The sequence below is a fragment of the Frieseomelitta varia genome, unplaced genomic scaffold (assembly GCF_011392965.1).
Source record: "Frieseomelitta varia isolate USP_RPSP 00005682 unplaced genomic scaffold, Fvar_1.2 scaffold_24, whole genome shotgun sequence".
In the NCBI taxonomy this organism is placed as follows: Eukaryota; Metazoa; Arthropoda; class Insecta; order Hymenoptera; family Apidae; genus Frieseomelitta; species Frieseomelitta varia.
The window spans coordinates 412,576-427,777 of NW_025109968.1; the positions used below are offsets into that span (position 1 = coordinate 412,576).

At 36.4% G+C, this 15,202-nt stretch overlaps 1 protein-coding gene across 3 annotated transcripts in view; it reads right to left on the reverse strand.

Annotated features, from left to right (window-relative positions):
• Window positions 1-15,202, reverse strand: part of LOC122527949 (potassium voltage-gated channel subfamily H member 6) — an 85,815-nt gene that overhangs the window by 58,455 nt on the left and 12,158 nt on the right. Inside the window, exon 1 of one of the 3 annotated variants that reach the window (XM_043652568.1) lies at window positions 12,196-14,766. The exons of 1 other annotated variant lie outside the window; for it this stretch is intronic. In XM_043652568.1, coding sequence (XP_043508503.1) covers window positions 12,196-12,453 — 258 coding nt within the window. In that variant the 5' untranslated portion in view covers window positions 12,454-14,766. Of the gene's footprint in view, window positions 1-12,195; window positions 14,767-15,202 lie in introns of those variants that run through there. One more of the 3 variants, XM_043652567.1, reaches the window with a different exon arrangement.

Here is a 15,202-nt window from a genome sequence, read left to right on the forward strand (position 1 = left end):
TTGTTTCTTAATTTGTTGGTCAGGTTATTCTTGATCAGAGACTCCTGTAATTATCGATACAATCGTGATTACAATTAATCTATTGTTCGGCTAATGTTGGATCACTTTGATCTAACGTGATATAAATATATTAAGATGATATATTTTTGCAGTTGATGTTTAGTGCCTTAGAATTAGTGTCAAGGTTCAAACTGAAGGTTTGCTTATTTTCCTGTTCATATGTCTTGATAAAGAGACATTGGATCTGATTTAGTCAATTTAGTCTTCGTAAATTTATTTTGTAACTAAAGAAATTATTATATTTAGAAAATTCCAGTGAACTGACTCGTACTTGATGCTGATTACCCTGAGTTAAATTTTATCCGTGACGTAACGATAATAGTTGTCTAATAGGAAATTTTTGTATTATTATAACATTATTATAATTATTATAATATATTATAAATTTACTATATAATACGACGATAATGCACCGTATGCGTCATGTGAATTAAAGAACAACTTTGTTAATACTTGACAAAAAAAAAAGAAGAATAAATGAAATTTTTACAATAATGTGTAAATATATGTATGAATTTACATGATAAATATATTACTCCTATCACTTCAGTGGATCCCGACAGCGTAATTATTAGCACAGTAAGAATATATTTCACATTGTTTAATTAGGTATTGTTATTTATCATTTATTAAAAAAATATATCGACGCTTTAGGAACGATATTGATTAGAAATATTAAACAAATTGGAGATATTAATGACATATATTTCTAGATCTGCTAAATCTTTAATTATATTAAAAAAGAAAATTTCAAGTCGTTTAATATTTCTTCTGTCACTTATTTCTTCTCTCGTCTCGATTCTACAAGCTTACGAGGCTCGAGATTAACGCAGAATACACGACTTCAAGTTTGCAATACTCATAAATTACTTTCTTTCACGATATAAACGTATTGTACAGTACATCCTCATTAACTGCAATTAATATCGATTATATTTTTAATTGAATCTAATTTAATAACACTGCTATTATCGTTGCTGTTCTTTGCTAATTCAATATCACTATATATAATGTTAATTTACAAATTATAATCAACAGAGCAAATTAATGATATTCATCGACTGTAATAACAAAACTGGTTCTCAAAGAGTTGTTTAATTATAATGGATACAGTAACCAAACCTCATCGACGCGTGTCGAGCAAAGTGTTTGTAATCCCTCTTCTCCGTTTATTGAACAAAGCGCGCGAGGTCGATGAAAATAAAGGCGAAAGAGTGGAACGAAGGTCGAAACGATGACATTTGTCAGACGCGATGTCGCGAAGTTCGAAAGTTTTTCCTTCTTTGTTCCCGCGTCGCAGCACATAAATTATGATAGACATGAATTCGATACTCTCGCGGACAGTCGCAGAAAATGTTTGCCCCAAAAAGCAAAGAGGGGCAGGGGAAGGTAGGCGGATGTCAGCTGAAAAACCTAAGTCATGCAATTTAAATTCTTCCGCGTTAAAACTGGCCGAGCAAAATGGTGGACACACCGCTTTCCTTCTCCATGTTTCACGCGCGGTAAATACGACTTAACCCAGTTGCGCGTAGCAACAGGGCACGTTTCTCTATCGCAATTGCGTGACCAACGATGGCTCGCATTTTAAATCATAGCTGAATTGCTACATTTCGTCGGCTAGTCCACCGTAATTATGCAAATCGATACCGCTCTCCGAACATTTATACATTCCGATACGTTATCACTAACGTCGCGGACATTTTGCGTATTTTACAATCGTATTAATACGCGAGAAGCTGAAAATTAGGAGGGGAATTGTCGTGCACGATATGCAGGACTGAAAAAGAGAATCAGACGGTTGTTAACACAGATGCGAATTTATTTCATTGTCGTGAATTGATCGAAATGAAGGAAATTGTTATTTATGGTGTCGTGTCAAAATAATAAAACACGTGCTCACATAGTACTGACTTTTTTTCGAGAACTAACGCTTGGTGATTATTAAGATATTTGTAAAAAGGAGAAATTTGTGTAAAGGAGCAGTAAATAATTCAGCTTAATAATAACAGTATTTAAAGAAAAATTCGATACAGAGATATAAAACTACAAACGTCAATAAAAATATTAATTGTGCGATAAAAATCGTAAAACACGGGGTTAATTTCGAATTGATAATGAAATTATAAAATTTTTTTTTCCATTCCACGTTAAATGTATCACACTGTAGAAACATCGTGTGATAAAAGATGAATTTCGGAGATTGATAACAGGAGAGTCCATATTGTATAAAATTGTATAAAATTTTTCTCAGCAGTGCGAGATATCAGTGGAAGTACTAAACGTTCCACTATGAAATTTTTATCGTTCCCGATCAAATTTGTGATCGATTCTGCCTGACTTGAAGAACACTTCGCTGTTACGTAACCCGGTAAATGGAATCGACAGAAAACGAGAAAAATTATCGAAGGCTAGTTCCGCTCGATTGGTGGAGGCACGAAGCACGTAAAAATAAAACGCTGAAAACTTATATTCAGAAGTTCGGCACAATAGGAAATCGAAGATTCGATAAGAATCGATAGCGCCTCCAGTCGACCATTTGAAAAATTGATGTGACCAATAAAACGTGATACAAACTTGGACATATTATTCAAATAATACATTTCAAAAAGACGATTAATTGAATAATATACTATCTTATTTAATTTGAATGAATTTTTATTCGAACGATTTCCCAAATATTATTTAAATCTCGCACGTGAAGATTATCAACAGGTGATTCCATCGTAACTGAGATCGGATAAATTTCATTTGAACGAAATTTAACGAATCATTTTGACATATTTCTCATTTACATTATCTCGTGCTTGAATTAAAGAAATCATTTACAATTAACTTTGTGTTCTAAAAAGTAACTTTGTCTTGTGTGAAAATTAAATAAATTATTTACGAATGATTTTTCATTTGAGTTCATTCATTGACATAAAATGACGAATAATATCAATACAAGAGTGAGTTGAATAATAATTTTCTTCATGTAATGTTAAATAAACTAATTATATGAGTCTGTGATTATGACATATTGTGAGAGATTTTGTATTTTTGACGTAGTTAACAATGTTTATCAAATTATTTGCAGAAATATGAAACTAAAATGAAAAATTATTCATTATTAGAAAAAGAAAATTTTCAGTACTCAAGTTTAAACGATACTCATCATTTAGATAATCATTTCTGAAATGTTTTATTCAAATAATTAACCAACGAATTAAAATAAATTAAAAAAAATGAATTGATCAATTAAAATAACGAATTAACTCAAACAAATTATTTGGAAGTAATTTATTTGAATCTCACACCGTATAATCTTCTTATGTTTTTTCTAAAACAACAATAATAATAGATTCGTTATCTCAAAATTATTTTTTTATTTTATTCCAAGCAAAACGTGTTCTGGCACGATATCGGAAGAGGGAGAAACGTGGCCTGTTAATTTAACACGCTGACATCCGGTCCCGCTTGTAATGAGGCGCATCGTAAAAAACAGAAATAGATACGGATTCTGCAAAAACCGGTTAAATCACTCAGAGCTTAAATCGTACTGACACCAAAGAAACGACACGAAAGAAATCATCGACGATATTTTCAGAATATTTCACGATGGATTTGCTCTTTTAGACGAGGACTCAGACAAATATATAATGCTCTTTCTTTTTTTTTTCTGAAATTCCTTCGCGATCTTTGATTCTGAAAACATTTTTGCACTTTTCTTTTTTAAATGTTGTTACAAGTGGAGAGTATTCAGTTGTTTTACTTATTTTTGACACGGTCTATTTTTATTACAGAATAAATTGGACCTTAAGAATTTTATTTTTCACGATCGTAGCTACGTAGGTATGATATAATGAAACATTATGATACCATCCAATTGATCCTTATTGTTAGAAAGCCTTATTGTTAAAATTAATGACGAAACTTTTGAAACTATTTTGTTACTTAACTCTTATTCTACAGACTCGGTTATATATCTGTTTGAATGAAAATGAGTTTTTTTAATTGATGGAGAAACTTTCAAAAATGCAAAATGCAAATGACATATCTATGTAGCAAGTAATATGTTGCTAAGAAATAAAATTTTTATTTATGAAGATTTTAAGTAGGATTGAATTTTAAATCAAGGTTTTCATATTTCCTAAAAAACATGCTTTAATAATGAGTGCATTTATGATTAAACGATGAGGTATTTCTTATAAATTTACGTTCAACAAAAAATGCATTACACTCGCGGGTCGTTAACTAATATTCTTCGATATTATTTATCATATTAATAACCAACATATCGATCGTGAAATATCGGAAGGTCATACTAAACGCACTCTATTGACATTTCACGACCGACACTAGACAATCTATTTTCTACTCGTGAACAAACAATATTTTTACTCGTAAATGGAAAAAATTGTTTTCGCCCCTTTTTATCGAAACAGTGATCTCACGTTTTAATTCCTGTAATTGCAATCATCCATTATATTATCTTAACGAGACACGCAATTTCTTATCGTGATGTAAACGCGAGTCTATTTAAAAATGCAGATTGCAAGAATGTAAAAAAAAAAAAGAAGGAAATATACAGAATGTACAAAGTATAGCATTTGGTACGTGAAATAATTCTGTATCAAAATTCTAGTTTTTTAACTACTTAAGGGCATACTTTGACTTTGTGCAGAATGTTTCTTATTCTGCATCCTATTTTACGAAATCAATTATATTTACAATTGTTTTCTTTTTGCTTTCCCGACTGTAATCGGACTTCAATTTGTTGTGAGATGATGTTTTTCAACCCTTAAATTCCAATTTTAGAAAATAAAATAAATTTGAAGACAATCAACATAGAAGTTAATTATAATATCACGCATATTTTATATTTCGTTTGAACTCCAGATATTGTTTCGTTTTTAAAGAAATATAAATTGGATTTACTGATGCTGAATGTTGCGAATTTAAGAGAAATTTTCTGTAACTCTAATCAGAACATATTATCAAACACACTGTACTGTCTTATTGGATCAACAATTAAAAGAACAGATAATTTTCTGTCAGATTTTGTGTGGTTTTAAGTTAATTATATTCGTCACATTTTTGTATCGTTTTAATTATATTCGACAGATTTTTGTCTAGTTTTAAGTGATTAATTACATTTCTAAAGTCACGAACTTGCATGAAGGCTTATGGTCTAGCGACAATCTCACACACGATTATAAGAAATTATCTTCAATACGAAATCGACGATTTCTTTTTCTCAGTGACTTCTTTCGCGAATCGCGCTCGCTTTTCAAGGCTCATCGACGCATCGAAATAAGCCGCGACCTGGCCTAAAAAATCTTTTACGTCGCGCGTGCGTCATGTCATTTATCATATGACTAAGCTTGGAAGCTGAGAATGTTGGTTCTCACACATTCACACAAGTCCCCGTAAAAATTATGACCATTTTCTTTGCCTGTGGGCCATTAAATCATCCACTGTTTGAAACCGTGTTTCACTGTGATCTCGCACTTCCGTTCGCTGCTACGTGGTCGAGATATTCAACAAATTTTTCCAAACATCTTCCGAGAAATCACAAAGATATTTTTTTTTCCTACCAGTGTATTTCTGCTTAATTAGAAGCGGTGTTTTATCTGAGATGATGTCATAATAAGACATAATTACTGGAAAGTAACAGTCGTCTAATTTGTGTGTACAAATCATTTTCAGTATGTGAGTGTGTGTGTGTGTACAGAAAATGAAATTTCCAGAAACACGCTCGATATGCCATCGCCTTCTAGGATCATTAACCTAAAACACGTAGCACTGAGTTCGTGGAATTCACATGAATAGTTTACGCTCGTGTAAAGCTTTGAAAATGTCAAACTATGTCACTTACGATGAGGAGCATAATCAAACCGATAACTATAGACGTAAATCTTTCACTGTCGTTAACGTTAAAGTATAAGAGAAAAGCACACTATGGGAACATTTGCGTAATTGTCGTTAATCTGAATCAATTTCCCTCCTATATTTTCTGTACACAAAACTGACATAAACGTACATGTAATGTGTGTATAGTTATTCGCGAAAGTATTCGAACATTTGTAGAAATTTTTTATGAACATATTGTGTGTGTTATATAAAACATTTTGTTAGAAATTCTCTTAACACGAGTAAGCTGCGGATTTTTATGCATCTATAGAAAATGTATATAACATACATTTATATAGAAAGAACTTTTTATATTTTTGTAGAGTATACTGCAATGAAGAACTTATACATGTTATATTTTCCCACAAATTTTACATTTCAATTTTCGTTCAATTATGCATATACAAATATACTTCTGAGTCAAGAAACTTCCATTATAATGCTATATTGAAAGTTTAAAGAATAGCAGGTATATATTTATGTAATGGTATTTAGAAATTAATTAAAATTTACATGACAAAGAGAGACATAATGTAAAAAAAAAAAAAAAAAAACGAGGTAAAAAATGTTACATTACATTCAGTGTGATGTACGAAAACGCTTTAGACTTTCTCTATGCTTATATGTGCAGTAATCAAACATTGATAGTAAACTGAGAATTGAAATATAACATTTTCCAAACAAAAATTAAACTGAGAAAATGTACGACATACAAAACATTTTATCCACAAAATATATATTCCAAAATTACAGAAAAAAGATGCGCTAAATTCAAACTTCATAAAAAAAAAAAAGAAAAGAACACAGACCGACAGTAACGTCATCGTTGCAAAATTTAAAAAATTTACCCTGCAAGGCGAGAATTTCACAGCGTTAATAGTCTAAAATAAGAAGAAGAAGAAAAAAAAAGAGAAATTTCAATCGTCCACTCTACCGTAAGGGAAAAGCTTTCAAGCAATGGCGTTTCCTTCGGAAATGCGGTTCAATCGAATTTCAGCGGCGAGGGCTCGCGGCCGGCTAACCAAATGAGAAAAAAAAAAAAAAAAGAAAACGACGAGAGGAGAGAACAGAACGAGAAGGGAGAAAGCGAACGATCAACGGGGCAGAAATTGAAAGGGGGGGAAAACGGCGCTCAAGGAAACGGCCTCGTTATTTCTAGGTAAGCAGGTAAGCGTGAGGCCGAATTAATTAAAAAACGGAACCACCCTTGAGGCGGTCGGTTGAAGGAGCTGCTTAATTGTATCCGTGACTGCGGATCGGATTTTCCAGCATTCATTTTCAAACGGCAGAGGGAAACAAGCGTCTCTCCATCGTTTTGTCTACGGGGCGGACGTGATAATGGCCGTTCACACAGGGCGTATTAATTCGCGCGCTCGTTCACGAGTCACGCGATCCGCCACGCTAGAAAAGAGCGTATCGGCTAAATTAATTTCAACCATCTCTCGCCATCTTCCCAGCACGCGTCCCTGCCTTTGACGTTCAATTAAATTACCATCCTCTCTGTACCCCTTCGCCCCTCTCTTTCTATACAGAGTGTGATTATTGACCCCCCCCCCCTCTCTCTCTCTCTCTCTGCGTGAATCGGGGAGAGCTGCTTTGTCCCGGATAATTTTGCAAGAAATCATTGGAAAAAGTGCTATTTGCATAGCCGTACGTACATAAATGGTGTACTCTTCGTCTTTTGTGGCAGAATGTGGTCAATGGAGCGCGAATAATACGTTCGCGATGATACGATTGTTTTAGTTTCTTCCTCTCTCCTTTTTTTTTTTTTTTTAATAAAAATTTGATCCTGGGATTTCGTCTTGTTACGTGAATTCTTCGACATATATTTTGTCTGTCTTTTTGTGCATTTATCAGATACGATAATGAGAACTTTTGGACGTCAAACTTAAAGTAAACGGAGATTGGAGAATTTTTTGAAAGAAGGAAAATAAATTTAATTGAATTAAAGCTGTGGGATTAACGAGATTGGAAGGTAGAAAATTGTAGACTATGTAAATTTACAGTAGCTTGAAAATATTTGAACGCCTGCTATAGAATTTACCATAGCATATGTAGTATGTTAAAAAATCATAAAAATTGAAAACTAATCTGATAATGAACTAATCTTATAAAATGGAATGTAGTGTAATATAATCCTAAAATAGATGACTGTCATTAATCTTGAGAAAAATGTATAATATGAAGGTGACAAATAAAATTTATGCTATATATATAGCAGAAGTTACAAGATATCTATTGGTAATATATACGTTAATAAAAAATTAATATGCAATATAAGCATAGTCCTGAAATATTTCAGAACACTTAAAGATAATATCAAACGAAAACTCCCGCATGAAGTGTCCAATATGAAATACATAAATTACATACAATTAAATACTAATATGAAATGCATTGTATCACATAATACGATAATTTCCTAATTAGCATACATGAAATAAAGAATTTGAACGACAAGATTGTTCAAGAACGTGAAACCCTGTAATTTCTAATTATCTTATTTTATTTTAATTTTAATTGCTATAATGATGTAATTTTACGTTCCCAATAAAATGAACATAAATTTAGTGACTTCAATGGTCGAGAATAAATTAAGAATAAGATAATTAAATATTTTCATTCATAATCCCATAAATTTCAAATAATATTGACGTGAAATCTCTGCGATTTTTAATCTTTGGATTTCCAGTAAATAAAAGAGAAAGATACCTCGACTCGACACGTGTCGAGTCGCGTGCTGCTGAAAATAAAAGAATCATTTCCCGGATCATCGCGGTGGAAAGATTCCCAACGTTTTCGAGCGGGTTAGTATTACGGTAGAACGTATGCACGAGCTCTGAAAATAGCTAGAACGACACCGCACCACATCGCTACGCAGTCGATGGAAATGGAAACGTGTATTTATCCTTTTCGCCATAACCGATGTGTCGAATGAAGTAGTCAATGGTGTTTCCTGAGAAAACAACGCGCGAACAACGAACTGTGTTGAACCAAGACCGCTCGGTCTTCTGTTATCGACACCAATTGATCATTCTAACGCGTCAATGACGTGTGTCCCTTATTTCTGTACGTAATGGGGTTCGGTAGCACTTTTACAGCATCGTGACAGATCGTTTCGTTCCATCTCCATTACCAACAGTACGAATTACAAGGGATTTTTCTCTTATTATTGGAATCGATATTGATATTGAGGCAACGTGTTTTAGATTACATCTATCAAGATTGGGCATTATCGAATTTTACTCAGATGAAACTTTCACGTGTTAGACGATGTTACTGAAAAATTGATTACTTTATTACTGTAGTTTTATTTACTCTTTTTTTCTTGAACTTTTTTTTAGTAAAAGGGCAAGTTGAAAGCAATTTCATCGAAATAACAAAATGATGATAAAGGATATATTATATTAGAATATTCCATCGTAGATTAGAATTACATTAGAGATTTTATCATATCCTATTCTCAAATTGCACTACTAAAATATAGATATATTAAATATTATATTAGAATTAGGATATTCAGTTAATGGCTGTGTTAAATACTACATTGTGATACTAGAATAATGTATTAGAATTAAAACATTTGGACAATGGTGGATCAGACACGGGAGTTTTACTTTTCAACTTTCTCTTCCAAAGATATTACGATAGAAAATCTCAAAATTTTGCAATGGTCGATCGATGGAAAGTGAAAACGTGCAACTTTCCTAGGGCTGTTTTAAGTTGCATGAGGGCAAGTGTAAGTGTAAACAACTTTGAGGGGATTGCATAGACGAGTTGAATGGAGATAGGTTTCGTATAGGGGAATTGAACTTTCGGTTAAGAATCGTTCATAAAGTTCGCAAGCGATATAAGCTGGAAACGCCTAATTAATTCAACGAAGACTTCAGCCGAGATTATCCGGGTCAAAGTAGCTTTTTCAGTATCAGTACCTTGTTACAGATATAGTAGAGCGTTACAGTGTGATATTATGATATTATTCGAATAAAACATTTGAGAAATAATTGTTTAAATAAATAAGTTATCATCTCATTTGATTGGACGTTGTCTTGAGAGAATTCTGTTGGTTTATTTGAACGAACAAATAATTTTTCTTCCAATCAGTTCAAAATTTGATCTGTTGAATGCAAAAAATTTTTTAATTTCATTTTATACGTTGTATTCTAGCTCCTAGAAATGATTTTTCAAGTAGTTTTTGATTTTTATCGTACGGTGAAACGTCACGTGATGACATTTATATGACTGATTGAATAATCACTGAGTATATGAATATAATATTCAATATGATTATAACTCTTAATTCCTATTTTTTAGTCTATCATGAATTTTCACAACTGACCAACTATTTGTTGAATTTCAATACTAAAAGCGCCTGTTGCGAGAATCTAATTCATAATAACCATCGTTTAGAGTTTAGGTCTGGCTAAAATTGAAAATTTACGATGGAATGAATTAGAAGTTGCAAATTAAAAGCAATAACAACTGCGAGTGTGTTCGAGGAAAAAGCAACGGAAGAATATTTCAATAACAGACGACCGGCATCGCAGATTTCATCAAAGAACGAAAGAATTCTTACTTGGAAATGCCGAGGAAACTCTCGTGGAAACATCTCTTATGCACGGCGAAAATATTTTTCATCGCCGGAATATGAATAGAACGCAATCATATTGTTCATCCGCGCGTGCAAATCCGAATGAATTGAGGACTTGGGTTCGTTAGAATCTCTCGGTGAATGTCTCGTCTCGCAGCAAATTCTAAGACTGTAATACATGTATGTTTAAAGTATCAGTCGGATTGAAAAAGATTTCAACCACTGATACGAAGCCCTCGCGCTGAATGGTTAGAGCATTCTTAGAGCGAAAGAACTTTACGTAAGAGCTAATCCCCGATGACGGTCTCTCTCGAAACAAGCACCAAATCCGAGAATACACGCTCGTACAGAACATTCTCGTTCAGTGTAATACGGTTTTCAACGTTGTGATCAGCGGTGAATCTACACGGAGGAATCTCGCCCGAGTGATTGATGTTTTGAATCTTGCTTTTCAATCTTCAAACAATTTCTCTACGGCATTCTGACTGATTTATCGTTCCTATATATATATTCTATCATATCAGCGAGAGATAATAGAAAAGTGTCTGTGTAGTTGTTTCACTGTGTAAAGACGAGCAAAAGGAATACTTTCTGTATTATATCATTAATAAAGCTGTACGAGAAACTTTATCCGAGTGACTGATGTTGAATCTCGCTTTCCAGTCTTCAAACAATTACCTACCACAGATACAAAAACGGTCCATTATATTCAGTATTTATCTCGTCGTACACTAAACAAGTAGAATATTTCAATATTTTAGAAATATAATATTCGTCCCAGTGAATCTCAAGATACACAATTTTCAATGAATTTCCCTATCAAGGCGTACTAAAGATTCAATATTTGTCTCGTCATACGTCAAATAATTGAAGAATTGTGATATTTTATTATAATTTAAAATAAAATATTATATATATATTATATTTAAATATAATATTTATCTCAATCTTGGTACACGCAAATTTTTAATTAATTTCTTTATCAAAATATAAATAGATATTAAATCTTGGTGTTTTTACTACAAAATAAACGAACTTTGTAGATTCATTGATTGAAATAATAACATTCAGAATACACGTGTATATCTTGCTATTCAATTTCTAATAAATTTGTCCACCAAAAATTTGAAATAGTTTCAACGTCCATTGCACTCGATGGACGTTACGCTCCACGTTAATGAACAATTAAAATTGTAACATTCAGGGTACACCGATAAATAAAAAAAATTAAAGTATTACAATTTAAATATCCAACATTTCTCTCATTATGTCCCACCAATCGACGCATAACTGAATGATACGTCCAAAGAACGTGCCATCTAGTCGTTGAGAGGAATTTTCAATAAATTTTTCTACCAAATTGGCGATAAAGTTCAATCTTTCGTCCATCGTTCGTCGAAACAGTGAACGACTATAATTCCAGCATACAAAATTCTAGTCCTCCGTAACGTCCTCTTTCTCGCGAACGAGAATGACGGGCGTATAATTCCCGAGGACGAAGTGCAAACAGAGCGTTTTGTCTCATCGACCGCGTGCTCTCTATTGATGCGCGGGCTGTTTAAACAAAGGCAAAGAGAAAAGTGAGGAGGGGGGACGGGGGGGATGGGGCGTTAATTAATGCGGTAAACATCTTAATCAACTACTGAGAATACCTCTGCCGTGAGAGCACCCTTCAGCGGCTTGGTTTGCGGCCCTCCGTTCTCCAGCAAGAGACTCTTCGTGCTACCACCCTTGACCCTGACGCTGCTCCATCTCTGTCGCGGCACATCGGTCACCCTTTCGCTTCTCTCCCCCTCCTTCAGCGATCCACCTTTGACGCGAAGCGCGCCGAGCACCGCGGGTGTCACAGGCACCTCCAGCTGCCCCAGGAGATGCTCCGACATCGCTCGAGGGGACTTGATGCACGTCATCGTCGCCGGTGCGAGCGTGTTTGCCGATGATACCGACTTCACAAGAAGATCCTTGCCCTCCTTCGTCCACGACGTGATCTTCCTGCCGAGGGACAGTGTGGTCGGCGCGGAGGCAGGCTTCCCCGACGAGAGATCGACCGCGAGGCTGTCCTTCTCCACCGGGAGGTCGTCGCTCACGTGGATGTCCTCCGCCGGTGATTTCACCGTCGACGAGCTGGACGAGGTGTTCTCTCGCAGGCCTAACAGACGATCGCCGGCAACGAAATGGTCCCTTGTCGACGAGGAGCCAGCTGCTACTATCCTCCTCCTCGCGCCGAACTTTGTCAATCGATTTCGACAGACGGTCAACGGTGTCCTGACACCCTCTATCAATGCGTCCCTCTCTTCCGACGACAACTCGCTCTCCTCTTGAAAGTCCGACGACGTACTGTCGCTGATTCTACTGACGAAACTTCTACCGGCCTCCCTTCTAGCTAGCTCGAACGAGACGTTCTCCGCTGGCCGACGCGATGTCGCTTGCAGGTCACGCTCGTACGACGAGGAACTGGTCGAAGTCGTTCCAGCTTCCGTGAATACCCTCGCTGTGCCGTTGGTGGACGTTGACTTGGCTAGGAAGCCCCACTTGCGTGCCCTAGCTTCCTGGCCAGTGCGAGCCTTCTCGCAGCCGCTCTCCGACAATGCCCACGACGACGCTCGGTGCTCGTCCGTAGACCGTTTCACGGCCCGTGGCGAACACTCGGACGAATTTCTAGCGTCGCCGAGGGCGTTCGACTCCTCCCTGACGGAATGAGCACCACTCTCGTCCGAGACGCTAGACTCAGCGACGCTCGAGTCCTGCTGTTTGGTTGGCACGGGCCTCAGCGGTATCTGCTTCCTCCTTATCACCACCGGCGGCGGTAGACGATTGGTTGGCCGGCCAGCCGTTTCCAATTGACCTTTCACCGATCTCAGTGCTATCTGCTCTTCCCTCGGGGACAATCCCGGAGGCTGGGACTTCGACAATTTTTCCTTGAACAGCTGAATTTTGGCGGAGTGTACGGTGACCTATTTCAATTTCACTTGCGACTCCTTCGGCTCCTTCGTTATCAGCTGATCAGTTTGTTTGCTCTCTTCTTTGTTTCTCTTTGCACGTTTTCTCACAGACACACACGCACACTCTCTCTTTCTCTCTCACACACACACTCTCTCTCTCTCTCTCTCTTCTCTGGCTTTTATCTATCGTCGTTCGTTGATCGTATAATGGATCACGGGTCTCTTCGTGGCAACCACGGGAGCAAATACAAAAGGTGCGTAATGTATAGGCTAATACTTCGACGTTTTGAAAGACAGTTGGGTTAGACACACACACGCACACACACACACATTCACACACACATACACGGTTTTTTTCCCTTTTATTTCAGCTGTTTGAATGCTCGCGCTTGGCTGCGTGTTTTACTCTGATCGAATCTTTCTCCCCCTTCGAATCGATACACGTGTGTCCGCGTATCTCCGCGATAATTTCACAGTGGAGCCACGTTCGATCGACAAACACGTGGATTTCTTCGATTCTCTGCCTCTTTGTGCTTCAGATTTCGGTGCGCGTTAATGTCGTGCGTATCAACCGAAAGTGTGCGCGTTTCACACGGTGACTTTTTGACTTTTTCTTCTCTTTATGTTTACTATATATGTATATGTATATATGTATATATTCGTCGCGAACGATCAAGCACGCTGACTTGCCGACTTGTAATATTCTAATCGTTTCGTGTTACTTTACAATGGCCCGCTCGTTTCACCGATGTACAAGTTTACGATCGATTGGTAAAAATCGTTACCGATATCTGGCATTGTCGTCTCGGAGCCTCGCTGGTCATTGGACAGGTGGACGAGACGTTGTTTTCTATTTCTTTCATTCGTTTCTTCTTTTCTTCTCTTGTTTCTTATTTTCTTACTTTTTTTTTTTTTTTTTTTTTTTGGTTTTCTTTGTTTTTTTTTTTTTAAAACGTCGGTATACAAAATGTAAAAGGGTCGTTGGCTTAAACTTAATCTCTTAATCGCCGCCGCTTGTGTGCTTTGTAAGCTACCTTTCCTCTGTTTCGTCGATCTTCGAATTCGGAGATTCGATATACTGTGGCTTCAGCGGTAATTAATAATTAGCAATTAGTAATACATAATGGATGGAACACGACGACAGTCTCAGTTGGGAAAAAGTGACTTTCTCAAGTGTCAGTCTCGATCGCGATTTTTTCTTTTTCTTTTTTTTTTTTCTGCTTTTATGTGTCTTTTTTAATATACTTTTTTTTCTAATTAATTTCTTTCTTACTCTCTCTCTCTCTCTTCGGTTCTGTTGCAAGCGTTCAATCTCCTTCTTCTCTCTTTCTATCCCTATCTCCGTCCTTCTCCCCACTCCTTCCCGTTTTCAGCTTACTCTCGCCTTTCAGGGAAATATTGCGCAGTGCGCAAGGACGATACCGTAAAAAGAAGAAAAAGACTGGGCAAAAACAACGAAGCTTCTCTCTCTTCCCTTCTTCCTGCCACCGAACTGTTCCCCCGTTCTCGTCACAACGCAGGCTTCTCCACCAGGAAGCCGCCGGTTCGTCGAACAAACGATACTCTGGCACGCAGACTCCCGCCGATCGAGTGGATCGTGTGAACGTGGACGCAGCTGTTGTTCGTCTTGAAACGCGAGACTTTCAAAGTCCACGCGAGCGTGGAGACGACGCTCGAGACACGCGGGCGTACGAGCCTCCGATGGATTTGGCACAAG